General features: G+C 41.0%; 1 protein-coding gene across 1 annotated transcript; it reads right to left on the bottom strand.

Moving 5' to 3' along the window:
- Window positions 1–460: 460 nt before the first annotated feature.
- Window positions 461–16,119, bottom strand: LOC139159160 (vomeronasal type-2 receptor 26-like). Its single transcript, XM_070736512.1, has 6 exons — window positions 15,968–16,119; window positions 13,689–13,977; window positions 8,778–9,572; window positions 6,843–7,055; window positions 2,151–2,277; window positions 461–1,365 (listed from the first exon to the last, which is right to left on the bottom strand). Exons 1-6 carry the CDS (start codon window positions 16,117–16,119, stop codon window positions 461–463), a joined length of 2,481 nt encoding a protein of 826 aa, XP_070592613.1.
- Window positions 16,120–16,402: the final 283 nt, after the last annotated feature.

Raw genomic sequence — 16,402 nt, 5'->3', positions numbered from 1 at the left:
TCATACAATCCGCCCTCCAAATTCACCACAATATAAAATGCATAGTAGAATGGTATAAAATGTGGCAGGCAAAGATCCCAATAAAGATGGCTTCTGCCTGACATCAACAATATTTCTATTGCATATGTTTCAAATATTTGGGGTATAGCATTACAGACTTCAGATACACTAAAGACAAAGGGCAAATATGTTATTTCGACAGCTCAAAAGTTCACATCTTATTTATTTGTTTGTTTGTTTGTTTGTTTGTTTATTCATTCATTTATTTGTTTATTTATTTGTATGCCGCCCCTCTCCGTAGAATCTTGCAATTATACTGGATAAGGATGGAGGACACTATCTTCCAATTGTGCTTTGATTATTTCAGCTCAAAATCATTTCATGTATGGAGGACAGTTTGAAACAATTTCTATGCTTGACATGTTGGAAGGTGTTGAGTGTGGAAATTCCTCTCACACATTTATACATTTCTTCTGGTTTTGAGATGCTCCTTTGTATTCAAATCTGGCCTCAGAATGATAATATAACACTTGGGGATGAAGAGGCAGCCCAACAGTCCAGCACTGGAGGCCAAGATAGAGAAGACCTGCACAGCCACCATGTATTTCCCCTTGGTGCTCAGGTAGGAGGGCAGGAAGGAGATCCAGACATTGCAGAAGGCAAGCATGCTGAAGGTGATCAGCTTGGTTTCATTGAAGGCCCCAGGGAGATTTCTGGCCAGGAAAGCCACTGTAAAGCTGATGGCAGCCAGGAAGCCCATATAGCTAAGGGTGATGTAAAACATAAAAACAGAGCCTTCATTGCATTTCAGGATGATCACCCCAGGTTGGGAGTGAAAGTCTGAGTCACAGAATGGAGGAGAAATTCCCAACCAAATGGAGCAAATCATAATTTGGACACTAGAACAAGAAAAGACAATAGAGTTGGCCAAGCTCTTCCCCAACCATCTCTTTACTTGGTTTCCTGGTTTTGTGGCCAGGAAAGCCAACACCACTGTGATGGTTTTGGCCAAGAGAGAAGAAACAGCAACTGAGAAAATGATGCTAAAAACTGTTTGTCGGAGAAGGCAGGTGGTTTTCCTTGGTTGGCCAATGAAGAGAAAAGGAGATAGGAAGCAAAGCAGGAGGGAGACCAGGAGGATGTAAGTCAGATCTCGGTTATTGGCTTTGACAATGGGAGTTTCTAGATATTTAATAAATATGATTAAAACAAAGCTTGTGGCTAAGAACAAGGATATGGCAAAAGAGGCCAGAATGATTCCCAGATGTTCTTTATAAGAAAGGAAGGATATTCCTTTTGGGATGCATAGGATTCTATCCTCATTTGGATATTTTTCATCTGGACACTTGGTGCATTTTTCTGTATCTGAATAAAATAAAAAAGCACCATTTAAAAAAAATATTCCGTACTTTCACCTTTGAAGGAATACCTTCTTGCAACAAAATTTGTTACCAGCAACATTGTTTAAATCTCTACAGAAAGAAGGTAAGAAAAATATATAGGCAACTATATTTTTATAGTTTATGAAACTGGAACCTGAATGATTTCTTGTGTAATTTGCATAACCTACATTATTAGAACTAGATAATGAATCAATTAATATTTCTAGAAACATTTCCTGCATCCTTCCAGATTGCACTTGGTAATATACTAGATTCTGTATGCCTATTTTTTGAAATCTAGAAAAAAAGTTAGTTTTGTAGATAATCTGGATTCCAAACTGAAAAGCAGAAGATATTCTTTTTCCTCTGTCAGTACAGAAGCTCAACCAATCTGTTACACCCTCCTATCTCTTTTTAGCCGACTTCGCTCAATGGTTTTCTGCTATTCCTCCCTCTAGTAAGAAATTGTGCAATTTGAAAATAATAGCCCTAGTGCTTAGTCTTGTATAAAGCACTTCACAGTGCTTTACAGCCTTCTCTAAACAGTTTACAGTGTCAGCCTATTGCTCCCAAGAACCTGGGTCCTCATTTCACCAATCTCAGAAGGATGGAAGACTTAGTCAATCTTCAACTGATGAAAAATGAGCTGCCAAATTGCTAGCAAAAATAAAAAACAATTGAGCTACAATTTTTAGCTTGCACTTTCATGACAGTGTTTCAGATGAATCCACTTCCACAAGGACTGTCCTTTCCTCCGGTATCACCCACCTTCCTGAGTGGAGATGGTCCTCTCTGTACAAGGAACACAATCATAACAGCAAAATGGCTCTCCTTCTCGCTTCTGCTTGACAAATCCAGGATGACATTTTTCCACACATTGGGACTGAGGCAGAGACTAAGCAGAAAAAGAAGAAATGCCAAAGAAAATATATTGGGATGAAGCCTGCATGAAAATAGATGCAGATATTAACATTAGCCTAATAGTTCCTGGGTTTCACTTAGATAAATATGAAATCATTGACTCATTCCAAACAGGTTTAGGAGAGATAAATACTGGCAGATTGTTCACTTACTCAATCCTGTTGGCTTTTGGCATCTAACATTAAAATATTGTAAAGTATTTTTCAACTTAAAAAGATAGAAAGAAATGGAATTGAAAAGATTTCAGCCTTAAGTGACAACTAGTTTGGTTCCTCTCCTAGACTTGTTAAAACAAGCATTTCTCTATTCTTCACATAACTGTGGTTTTAAAGTACAGTAATAGAATTTTGCATTAAATTTTGGAAAAGAAATCATTGTAAAAGATGTATTATTATATTAGATTTATTAAACAAAATAAAACTGTGATGAGAAAAGGAACTTTGGACCAGTAAGTTCTGGATATACTTCTTCTGGAGTATATAAAACATTGCAAAACTACTTCCCTTTTAAAGTAGTCCAAAACCATTCCCTGATTAAGATATAAATGAAAAGAAATTCTTTAAAATTGAGCTTGTTGATTTGTGTATTTCTTTCTTCAATTCACATGGCTCTCAACCAAAACTAAAACTGACTACCTAATTTCTAGAACTGGGGTGAGATGCGATGCAGGAGAGGTCATGAGAACCTGCCTTTCAAAAAGGATCTTTTTATCTTCAGTAAATGGGACAAGAGTAGGAGACTTGTGTCCATCTCAGTATCGGCCCTCTTACAAGCCACAACCCAAATCTAAGTAGCATTTCCTTTCAAATTCTCTCTTGTTTTGGTGCTTCAGTTTTGCAGGTTATGGGCACTATCTCACATCAAATCCACCTTTATTGTTTCATGTGAGCAACAATATTTTTGGAGCTTCTTCAGAGGAGCAGGTCTATTGCTTATCCCAGGGAGGTAAACGAGAGATATGGCAAAGCAGTGGAAGTGATGTGCCGGTGCCTGGAGGCTGTTAGGGCCTGGATGGGTGTCAACAAACTCAAACTCAACCCAGACAAGATGGAGTGGCTGTGGGTCTTGCCTCCCAAGGACAATTCCATCTGTCCATCCATTACCCTGGGGGGAGAATAATTGACCCAAGGGCCACCATCAGGAATTTTGGGGCCCCATACAGCCTAAGTGTCTGCCCCCCCCTGCCATTTTAAAACTATTTTAAGTCGCCCAGCCACTCCATCCCCCGGGGATCATTTCCCGCTTCACGCCAGGCGAGGTGGTCCCATAGGCCAGTGTTTCCCAACCTTGGCAACTTGAAGATATCTGGACTTCAACTCCCAGAATTCCCCAGCCAGCAAACGCTGGCTGGGGAATTCTGGGAGTTGAAGTCCAGATATCTTCAAGTTGTCAAGGTTGGGAAGCACTGTCATAGGCTATTTCAGGAACTGGGTTAAGCCGATTGTGTGGACTCGTCCAGGAGAAAGAAAGAAGCGGGAGCAACGAGGGAAAGAAAGATCCTCCTGGCATCGGTCAGGCGGAGCGAGGCTTATTTACGGCTCCTTGGCACTTCTCCCTTCTTGGAAGAGGCCTTGTTGACAAAACCATGTGCTTTCTAGCGAGGGGAGAGGGGAGGGGGATCCCACACCCGGCAGCCACCGGCGAGGAGCTGGAAAGGACGAGGGAAGAGAAAAAGAAGGGTACCAGCAGTCAGGCGGGTGTCTTGAGGGGGCACTCCCATCTGGAAGGAAGGGAAGAAAGGCGAGGGCAAGCCATGAAGGAAGGAGGGAGGGAGGGAGGAAGGAATGGTAAAAGGGGTGATCAAGAGAGGAATGGGTGAATGAATGGACGGAGGGTGGGAAGGAAGGAAGGAAAGAGGGAAGGGACAGGAACAGAGGAAGGGTGCAAAGAAAGCAAGGAAAGGTGTGAAAGGCGTGAGTAAGAGAGGAAGGAGTGAAAAAAGGGAATGAGGGAGGAAAGAAGGGAGGAAGGAGGAAAGCAAGAAATGAAGGGAGGGAAGGAAGGAAGGAAAGAAAGAAAGAAAGGGGGAAGGGACAGGAAGCAAGGAAACTTATGAAAGGGGAGAGTAAGAGAGGAAGGACTGAAGGAAGGGAGGGAGGGAAGAAAGTAGGAAGGAGAAAGAAAAGAAGAAATAGAGGAAGGGAAGGTAAAAGAGAGAAAGAAAAAGAGCAAGAAAGAAAGCAAGAAAGAGAGAAAGAAAGAAACAGAATGAAAGAAATAAAAATAGAGAGGGGGAATGAGAGAAATGGAAGGAGGGAAGGAAGGAGAGAAAGAAAGAGAAAGAAAGAAAGCAAGAGAAAGAAAAAAGAATGAAAGAGCAAGAGAGAAAGAGAAAGAAAGAGAGAAAGAAAGAAAGAAAGAAAGAAAGGCAACTTCAAAGAAAGGCTCACTGAGCATCTCTCACTCTCTCTCTCTTTCTATCCCTCTTTCTTTCTCTCTCTTCCTTTCTATCTCTCCTCTTTCTTTCTCTCCTCTCTCTCTCTCCCTCTCTTTCTACCCTCCTTTCTCTTCCTTCCTTCCTTCTCTCCCTCCCTCCCCTCCCTCCTTCCTTCCTCTCCATTTCTCTTTCCCTCCCTCTTATTCCCTTTTCTTTCTTTTGGTCCACTTCTCTCTCTCTCTGCTTCTCCACTTGCCTCCCCCTCGCGCCTCGCCCTTCCCACCCAGCCACCGCGCGCGCTTACCTGCTCCCAGCGCCAGCAGCAGGAATTCGAGCAAGTAAGCCCAAAAGAAGCCATTGGCTCTGGGTGGCGGGCGGTGTTCACGCCCCCCCCCGAACCCCCAGCCCAGCACTTCCAGAGGCCAAAAGGCGTGGCTCTCTTGCCCTTGCAATCCTCGGGGGGACACAAGGCCAGCGGAGAAGCCAGGTGGGCTCAGCCCTCTCCCGGCTTCCCCAATTCCGCTTCCCCAGCAGCGCGGCTTGGCTTCCGGAGGGCCGAGCCAACCCCGCGGTCATTCCTCCTTTCGCGGCTGCCATCAGGGCTCCCTGCCTGTCTGCCGGCCTCCCTGCCTTCTTTCCTCGTGGGGGTGGGAAGAAGGTGCGGGCCGCGGTCGGAGAAGCTCCGCAGAAGCAGAGTTTGTCTCAATCGGGGTTGGAGAGTTTTTGGCGGGCGCCGCCCCCCCCATTTTCCAATTTGGCCGGGCCCCTGACGCCACTCCCAGTAATACCGGTCTATCGGCAACCCTGATTGACCCCCTCAGAGAGGGTTCGCAACTTGGGTGTCCTCCTCAATCCACAGCTCACATTAGAGAAACATCTTTCAGCTGTGGCGAAGGGGGCGTTCGCCCAGGTTCGCCTGGTGCACTAGTTGCGACCCTATTTGGACCAGGAGTCACTGCTCACAGTCACTCATGCCCTCATCACCTCGAGGCTCGACTACTGTAACGCTCTCTACATGGGGCTACCTTTGAAAAATGTTCAGAAACTTCAGATCGTGCAGAATGCAGCTGCGAGAGCAATCATGGGCTTCCCTAAATATGCCCATGTCACACCAACACTCCGCAGTCTGCATTGGTTGCCGATCAGTTTCCGGTCACAATTCAAAGTGTTGGTTATGACCTATAAAGCCCTTCATGGCACCGGACCAGATTATCTCAGAGACCATCTTCTGCCGCACGAATCCCAGCGACCAGTTAGGTCCCACAGAGTGGGTCTTCTCCGGGTCCCGTCAACTAAACAATGCCACTTGGCGGGACCCAGAGGAAGAGCCTTCTCTGTGGTGGCCCCGGCCCTCTGGAACCAACTCCCCCCAGAGATTAGAATTGCCCCAACCCTCCTTGCCTTTCGCAAGCTACTTAAAACCCACCTCTGCCGCCAGGCCTGGGGGAATTAAGATTCCTTCTCCCCCTAGGCCTTTACAATTGTATGTATGGTATGTTTGTTTGTATGTCTGGTTTTTTATATTAAGGGTTTTTTAATTCGCTTTTAATATTGGATTATTATTGTATACTGTTTATGATTGCTGTTAGCCGCCCCGAGTTTTTGAAGAGGGGCAGCATATAAATCCAATAAAACTAAACTAAACTAAACTAAATTGTGTCAAAGTTTGGGCTGTTTAAAAACATTATAGAACATCAGTAACCTATAAGAGAGACATTCCTCAATCTGGACAAGGTGAGGCTTATTTCTCACATGAAACCACAGGACCTTGAACCAGTCATGACTATATTTCATCTGATTCAGTCCCAACCTTAATGCAAATACTGATTAAAAGAACCTGAGGCTACTAACACCTGATAGCACTTGAATATATCTCACCAGCTTGATCCATGGTCTCCAGCCTAAAGAATAAATCTTCTAGTATCCAATATTGGAAATGACTGAATCAGTTTAAAAGGATATACCTTATCATGGCTTTTGAAGGCCATTTTTGTGAATAGTGTTGAAGTTCCCACAAACAATCTAACAAAAAGTTTTCTCTTCTGTACATCCATCTCCCAGTGAGTTGAAGGAGGGTCACCTGTCATGGCGACTTGAATTAACCCACTTAAAGTGAGACTTGATCTTTGAAAAAAGAGAAAACACAGCAATATTTGACCCACCTTATTGAGTAGATTTAGCCATGAAAGAGCAACTTCATTGATAATAACTCTCTGTCTTTCAATACTTCCCAATTTCCTTTTGATCAAATCTCCTTCGGGTGAAATCACCATGTACTCGATGTCTATATCTGCAGATACTTCTCCATTATGGTCCACATAAAGATTCCAGGAAGAAAGATTGTAGAAATCATTCTTCTCCAGATAGGGATGGAACTAGAATGGAAACATCCAGGAATTTTAAAAGCAGAAACCTTACAGTACACAGCAACTTAGTCAATTTAGATGGCATCAAGAGGTTGCATACTTCCAGCAGACGCATTTTGCTAAGTATGTAGCCAGTTTATAAAGACAAGAAAGTACTCTCTGGAAGCATCTGCTAACATGTGTGAGGCCTACAAAGCATACTTCAGCATGCCTGTTAGTGACCAAGACAAACCATGGGCTCCTCATTTCACATGTGAGCACTGCAAGAAAACTCTCGAAGGTAAGTGGATAAATGCTACTCTCTTAAATAGCATACTAACTGTGTTAATATTGTAAATATCACTAGTCATTAGTGTGAAAAGGCCTAAATCAAATTCTCAATCCAAATTTTATTTTGTTTGCTTATAGGTTGGTACAGAGGAGAGAAGAGAGCCATGCATTTTGCTATCCCAAGAATTTGGTGTGAACCGACTGATCACTCAACAAATTGCTACTTCTGCATGGTGGACTCTTTCAAATGTTGTACTGGCAAAAATGCACTGCCTGTAACATATCCTGACATTCCTTCATCTATTGCCCCAGTACCACACTGCCCTGAACTTCCTGTACCAACACCTCAGACAGAGCTACACCACCTTCAAAAGAAAGCATCAGGTCAGACACCAAGGAAACTGATTTGCAGTATAGTCGTAAACCTCGGAAAACCGCACACTTCTGAACACTTTTTGGTAATCTGTGTAAATTTGCAATGCATATAGTGTTCTTAGTCTGACTGTATAAATGAGAAGATGCAAAATCATATGTTTCTATAGTAAAAATGCATAATTTTCGTTGCCGTGGTCACAAAAGCGAAGTTTATGATGAATGTAAGCAATTTTTAATTTGTGTTAGACATAAGCAATTGGAATATAACATTTAAAAGCTGGGAACAAAATTTGTGTTACATAGTGTTATACATTCTTCCGGTGTGGCCACAGCAATAACGAATGCTGTGAAACTGGAATTGGCTTTGCAGTTAAAAAGACACGTTGAAAGCCTCTTTCAAGTCCCTCAATATTGACACCACCTCTGGGGAATCTCTGGCACAAGATCAACCAACATGGCACATGTTGATCCAGCAAGGCATCTGAGGTCAGAAGGCAGAGCAGAAGATAATAATAATAATAATAATAATAATAATAATAATAATAATAATAATAATAATAATTTATTAGATTTGTATGCCGCCCCTCTCTGGAGACTCAAGAGAAGCAAGCACTCCACAAGCTAGAGCTGCAAATGCTGTGACAATGGTGCTCACACATGTCTCCCAACATGTAGCAGAATATTTCATGCCCATATAGGCCTTACCAGCCACTTGCAGACACATCATGTACAGCCCACAACCCATTAGATGTCAATGTCTCCTTCGAACATGATGGATGAATATCATCATGAGCCACTCACACTGGGAAAATAGAACCCAGCTAAGGCTCAGGCCACCAGTTGTTCTCAAGTGCTAATCACAAACTCTGCATATAGGAATAGTGTTACAGTGCAATTACTGTAGAAATATTTAATATCAAAATATATCTGGTACCAGCTCCTTGGTAAATTATCCCCCAAGCAACTAGATTGCCCAAATCTGTTGGTTTCTTGTAGCACAAGGAGGTTGATATGAACCCCTCCCTTCTCTAATGGATTCCTTTGCCAGAAGAATGTGGTTGTTGGATCCTTATTGGGACCCCATACCTGCCATGGCTGCAGCCTTGGAGCCTCCAGTGTCTCTTGGGCCTCCTTCCTACTCCAGGATCTGGATGAATATGCAGCCTTCAAAATCTGGGCCAGAGTCATAAAGATAATGTAAACAGAGTCACTGTTTTCAATCACCTTCCAATTGAATTCAGCTTCGGTCTCCACTGGAGTTTTTTGAGTGCATCTTTTCCGGTCTTTGACAGAATAAGCATTCTTTGAACGAGAGCACTGAAAATTCTTTTCTTCATACTGGGAATCTAAAAAGGAAAAGGACTCAAAAGCACCATATTTTGGGCTTATTTTTTGTATAAATTCAAAGCTCCAGATACTATGGATGTATTTGTGGTATCCAAGATGGGTCATTATATAGTTTCCAAAAGTTGTGGTGATCCAGATTTTCTCTCTAATGGATCCTGGCAAAGTGTCAAGTGTTAGATGAAAAATGTGAAATGTGCTTGAAACAATAATGTGTTCTGTGAAGTGAACAAAGACATTGACTTGTTTCCACTGAGAAAAGCTGGAATCCCTGAAAGGTACTAAAGATCCACTCATTGAGAATTGTTGTGCTATAACGGCACAAATTCCATTCCTGAAAAGCAAATGAGGAAAAGTCCTGAGGAAATTTTCTCCCTCCTCTGTGTCTGGAGCAAGGAGACCAATCAAGGTCCATCTGAAGTGCAGGAGCACTCGGACAATTGCTGAGTACTGAAACCCTTCTTTGAGGAGCATCCGGTGGAAAAAAGGGAATTTACTTTTATCACTCAGAGTCTCTGAAGCAATTCTATGACTGATCTGGAAAAGCAATGAGGAAGGTACAGTAACTCCAAAATATGAGTTTTTAATAAATCCAACTTAATTTTGATGAACAGAATAGTTTGCAAATTTGCAAAATGCAAATAATATTTCTTGATCAGCACTACAATTTAATGCAGTTAGACTCCCATGTGCAGATGTTAACTGAAGTATATTGTTCCAACAAAGGGCCATATTATATTTCATTTTGGAAGATTGCTACATCATTCTCTGCTTCTATATTTCAAATTCTTTTTACATCCATCTTTTTACTTTCTTCTCTATTTGTATAAGAGATAGGGAGATATAGTTCCTCATATCATTTGTCAGTTATATAAGCTGAAAGATATTTAGCTGAAATTTTGTCTGTTCTTACAAACAAAATTTGGGGAATCTGTAGTCTTCATAGGTATTGTTTAGCACCAATAATTAATTAAGTTAATTGACGTTGATGAACACGATGTTAATTAATTGATATTGATTAACATCAGACCAAAAATCAAGAAATAAACAATGTTCCAATCAAGGATTTTCCAAACAAACTAACAGTAAACAGCCCACTAAAAACCCTCCAACAGCATTCCCACCAGTGCTTACAGGATAAGTCAATAGAAGATAAAATTCAGAACATACCCCACACTCCTTATTAGCCTGATGATCTTGCCTAATTTGGGTAATGAAATGTTTGCAAAATAACCAAGCTCAGAATGCAAAAAGAAACCCTAATTCCAACACTGATCTAGAAACAGGGGTGGGCTCCAGTCAGAACGCCAGGAATGGTCATTCAGCTGGGGAAAGTGGAGTGCATAGGCCCATTCCAGTTCCGGCTGCTCATGCACAAGTGTGCACGAGCAGCCAGAGTGATTCCAGTTAAAAATTACTGGCTTTTTTGCTTCCATGCATGGGTGGAAGCAAAGAAGCTGGCAATTTTTGCTGCCGGAAAGATGCCTGTGTGCCCTTGCAGACAAGATAAGGACTGGGCGGTCCGCTCGTAGCATGGCACAGTGGACAGGAGTGGGTGGTGGTGGGGAGCTGCTGCCAGGAGAGGTGCCAGGGGTGGGCAGGGCAAAAGGCGGCAGGGAGCCGCCATGACTGGCGCACGGGAGGAGCAAACAGTGGCGAGCATGGTGAATGGCAGCAGCAAGTGGCCACTTTATTTATTTATTTATTTATTTATTTATTTATTTATTTATTTATCTATCTATCTAATTTCTATGCCATCCCTCTCCGTAGATTCCTCTCCAAAGACACTTACCCTTTTTTAGGCTATTTCTGAGTATTTTTCACTTCTGGGCATGCACAGAAGCAACCCCCCCCCGGAAATCTCATCGTTGTGCGAGATTAGGCTTCTGCACATGTGCAGATGCTGAATCCTGCACTGGGGGCATGCAGACAGGGGCACGTGCATGCAGGTCATGGGGAGGTGCAAGGGTGGGGGCACACGTGCTCCCAGCCTGTTACTGTAGGGCTGGGAATGGTAGCCCACCCCTGCCTAAAAATCACCAGGACTAGCTGGATTACACCTCAAGGTTTTGAGGAAACTGGCAGACAGAATCTCAGAACCACTGAGCTATATCTTTCAAAGAACCTGAAGCACCAGGGAATTGCCAGAGGACTGGAAAAGAGCTGATGTAATTCCCATCTTCAAGAAAGGGGAAAAAAACCCCAGAACCAGGAAACTACAGACCTATCAGCCTGACCTAAATACAAGGGAAGATTTTGGAAAAGATAATCAAGCAACAAGTCAACAAACACCTAGAAGCAAACAAAGTAATAACCAAAAGCCAACATGGGTTTGTCAAAAACAGATCATGCCAGACTAATCTTATAGCATTCTTTAACAAAGTAACAAAATTAGTGGAACAGGGAAATGCTGTCAATGTGCTTTACTTGGACTTCAGTAAGGCTTTTGACAAAGTAGACCATAACCTACTAAATAAAGTAGAAAAATGTGGGATGGACAGCAACCTCACCAGATGGATTCAAAACTGGCTAACTAACCACACTCAACATGTAGTGCTCAGTGGAACTATGTCTACATGGAGGGATGTATGCAGTGGAATACCCCAAGGCTTTGTTTTAGGGCCAGTACTCTTCAACATCTTCATCAATGACTTGGACGAGGGGATAGATGGGGAACTTATCAAATTTGCAGATAACACCAAACTGGCAGGAATAGCCAACACTCCAAAAGAAGAATCTTGAAAAACCTGAACACTATCTAACAAAATGAAATTCAATAGTGAAAAAAGGAAGCTTCTACATTTAAGCAAGAAAAACAAAATGCACAGGTAAGGTAAATGTGGTACATTGCTCAACAGTAGTAACTGTGAGAGGGATCTTGGAGTCCTAGTGGACAATCATTTAAATATGAGTCAGCAGTGTGCAGCAGCTGCCAAAAAAGGCAACACAGTTCTAGGGATAGAATCAAGATCACATGAAGTGTAAATACCACTTTATAAGGTCTTGGTAAGGCCACACTTGGAATACTCCATTCAGTTTTGGTCACCATGATGCAAAAAGGATATTGAGACTCTAGAAAGAATGCAGAGAAGAGCAACAAAGATGATTAGGGGACTAGAGGCTAAAACATATAAATAATGGTTGCAGGAACTGGGCATGGCTAGTTTAATGAAAAGAAGGACCAGGGCAGACATGATAGCAGTGTTCCAATATCTCAGGGGGTGCCACAAAAAAGAAGGAATCAACCTATACTCCAAAGCACCTGAGGGTAGAACAAGAAGCAATGGGTAGAAACTAAACAAGGGAAAAAGTAACTAGGGAAAAATTTCCTGGCAGTCAAAACAGTTAATCAGTGGAACAGCTTGCCTCCAGAAAGTGTGAATGCCCCAACACTGGAAGTTTTTAAGCAGATGTTGGATAACCATTTGTCTGAAGTAGTATAGGGTTTCCTGCCTAAGTAGGGGCTTGGACTAGAAGACCTCTAAGGTCCCTTCCAACTCTGTTGTTGTTGTTGTTAAAAATATTCTTCTTTATCAATTTTATTACATCCCTCTATTGATGCATCCTAGGTCTGCAATGACTTTTTTGGCAGCTGAAACATATTGGTGTTTCATATGTAAGACATGGTCCAGTAGAACACTGAGTTTTCAGTAACAGTTGCTACTGCTTAGCCAGGTATCTTCTATTCTATAACTGTGCATTTAGTATTTCTCATCTAGGAATAAAACCTTACTTTTCTCACCACTGAATTACATTTCATTGGATAGAGCCCAGTGCAGAGGTCTGCAAAGATCCTTCCGAATCTTGAGTCCATCTACCGAAGAGTTGGCAATTTCTCCCTCAGAGCAAAATGCTATCATGAGACGTTATGACTGTTTTGATACATATTACCACGGGTGGGCTGCTGCCCAAACCGAGAGGGGTTGGAAATGCAGTGGGTTAGAAAAAATGGAGCTCCATCCCAGAGCACCCAATTTGCACTGAAAGATGTTGAAAGAAAATTCAGGGTGTCCTGCATACGCCACGCCCACAGTGTGGTAGTAAAAATTTTGGTAGCCCTTCACTGCATACTACCATCCTAATGTGTATCGCCCCGAGTTTTTAGAGAAGGGCGGCATACAAATCTAAATAATAATAATAATAATAATAATAATAATAATAATAATAATAATAATAATAATAATAATAATAATAATAATCCCAGTTCCCAACCATGACATCTATAATGGACATAGCAAATAGAAGATCTTGAATTCCATAGAGAAAATATGGTTGGATCCTTCACCCACTATCATCCTACTCAATTTACTATATAGAGCAGTGGTTCTCAACCTGGGGATCGGGACCCCTTTGGGGGTCAAATGACCATTTCACAGGGGTCACCTAAGACCATAGGAAAAGACAAATTTCCCATGGTGCTAGGAACTAAAGCTTCTACTCTGGCACTTTAGAACATATTTTTACAATCTGACCAATCAGGTGTTTACAGTGGAGGTGTCCCTCTGACCTTCCTGCCAATAAGATTAAAGCTCTGTTGGGAGAATTGGACTTATGCTTGGGGGGGTCACCACAACATGAAGAAATGTATAAAGGGGTCACAGCATTAGAAAGGTTGAGAACCACTGATCAAGAGAAACATACACACGCACAGACCTGTGGAACTTTATAGGTGCCTATTAATGTTGATATCTGGATAGAAATCTCCCTGTCAGCTGCATCAAGAACTGCCAAAATGTTGTCCTTCCTTCCACAGCTGTAGTTGGGAACATTGGCTTCTCCAGTAGAGAGCATGTCCAGCAAGACTTCTGAAGTGCCAAGTGTATTCAAATAGTTGTCATGGATATTATAGCCAAGTGTGAGATTGCTGTGGAACTGAATATTTTTATTGATCTCTTGAATGGTGAAAATAAAGCGTTCTATTCCTTTGAAATTATAAGATTCACTAGTGTAAAAAAATTCTTTGGTTAATAGAAGCATCATCAACAATATTAATAAAATATATTTTTTTCCCATTTCTTTAAAAAAAATTAAAAAAATAATTTTATTATATAAACATTAAAATAAGACAGTACATGATCCATCTTTTTTCTACATATGTATTTATTTGTTTAAATATTGTACTTAAACCTTATAAAACAGACATCACAACACAATACAATATATCCCCTCCCCCAACCTGAACTGTTATCAGAACAGTTCTTGCTTTGTGAGATTCTATGGCCTGTAACATCAGCGGTTCTTCTATGGTTTTATGTATAACTAAATCATGCAACTTCTTATTACATACATGGTATGTCTGTATGTATGATTGGTTTCTTAAATTGGGGTTTTTTACATTACTTTTAATATTAGATTTGTTCATATTGTCTTTTTACTGTTGTTAGCTGCCCCGAGTCTGTGGAGGGGGGCGGCATACAAATCTAATAAATAAATAAATAAATACTATATTTATTATTACTATATTTATTACTATACTTATTACTATATATCATGGTTTTGTAAATATAGTTAAATCTAGGAACATAAAAATTTTATTTACAGCTGTTATCTCTTCTCTTATCCACCCAAATATAGAATTTCCCCCAAATTTCATAACATGATTCATCTTTATTTTTAAGCTCTTGTGTTAATTTATCTATCTCTACGCAGTCATAAATCTTCTTAATCATTTCTCTCTCTGACAGTGTTTCTTCTTTTTTCCAGTTTTGCGGTATGGTTATCCTGATTGCCGTAATTATGTGTAATACTCTTTTTTAATTTTCAGATCTATTATGCCTGAAAGAAAAATATCTGGTTTTAATTTAAGTTTTAGTTTGGTCATTTCGAAAATGCATAGGTTTACTTTCTTCCATATTTTCTTTATTTCAGGGCATGTCCACCGCATGTGGAAAAATGTTCCATTTTTATTTCTGCATCTCCAACAATCTGGTTTTAAATTTGGATATATTTTTGCTAGCCTAGCTGGTGCAAGATGCCATCTATAAAACATTTTTTGGATATTCTCTTTATATGAAATAGATTTTGTCATTTTATAGTTTTTAATCCATATTGAGTCCCATTGTTCTAAGTAAATATTATGTCCCACATTTTTTTAACCAGCTGATCATATTTCCCTTAACTATCTCAGTTTCCATTTTAAATTCAATCAAAAAGTTATATATTCTAGGACAGGGGACGGAAGGCACTCTAGTGAACTTGTACTTGCCCTTTACTGACCTCTTAGGAATCTGGATAGGTCAACCGTGGATAATCTAAGGGTAAAGTGTTGGGAGTTTGAGGATGACACTATGGAGTCTGGGAATGAATTCCATGCTTCAACAACTTGGTTACTGAAGTCATATTTTTTACAGTCAAGTTTGGAGCAGTTAATATTAAGTTTAAATCTGTTGTGTGCTCTTGTGTTGTTGTGGTTGAAGCTGAAATAGTCACCGACATGCAGGATGTTGCAGCATATGATCTTGTGGGCAATACTTAGATCATGTTTAAGGCATCTTAGATCTAAGCTTTCTAGGCCCCAGGATTGAAAGTCTAGTCTCGTAGGGTATTCTGTTCGAGTGGAGGAGTGAAAGGCTCTTCTGGTGAAGTATCTTTGGACATTTTCAAGGGTGTTAATGTCTGAGATGCAATATGGGTTCCAAAGAGATGAGCTGTATTCAAGGATGGGTCTGGCGAAAGTTTTGTAAGCTCTGGTAAATAGTGAGAGATTGCCAGAGCAGAAGCTACGTAGGATTAGGTTTACAACTCTTGAAGCCTTCTTGGCTATGTTGTTGCAGTGAGCTTTGACACTTAAATCTTTTATTATTAGTATACCGAGGTCTTTAACCGAGTGGGGGTTATCTGTGATAATTTGATTATTCAGTTCATATTTGGAGTTCAGATTCTTTTTCCCAATGTGTAGGACAGAGCATTTGCTATTTGAGATTTTGAGTTGCCATGTGTTAGACCACTCAGAAACAGAGTTTAGGTCTTTTTGGAGAATAGTTGTGTTATTGGTGGTGTTGAAGAGTTTTACATCATTGGTGAAGAGGGCACAGTTGCTTATGATGTAATCACAAAGGTCATTGGTGCAGAGAATGAAGAGCATTGGTCCCAGTACACTACCTTGGGGAACACCACTTTTAACTGGGATGGGAGTGGATATGGTGCTTCCTATTTTGACCACTTGTCTGTTTGACAGGAATGCTATAATCCGTCTGTGGAGGGATCCTGAGTTGCCATAGGATTTAAGTTTTAGGAGTAGTATGCTGTGGACCACTGAATCAAAGGCTTTGCAAAAGTCAATATAAATTGCATCTATAGATTTTCCTTGATTTGGATGTGTTGTCCATATATTTTTGCAGTGGAGGAGCTGTAGGTTGCAGGATAGG

The sequence above is a fragment of the Erythrolamprus reginae genome, chromosome 2, assembly GCF_031021105.1.
Source record: "Erythrolamprus reginae isolate rEryReg1 chromosome 2, rEryReg1.hap1, whole genome shotgun sequence".
Lineage (NCBI taxonomy): Eukaryota > Metazoa > Chordata > Lepidosauria > Squamata > Dipsadidae > Erythrolamprus > Erythrolamprus reginae.
Note: the sequence above shows the minus strand (reverse complement) of the source record. Positions and strands in the feature narration are given on the sequence as shown.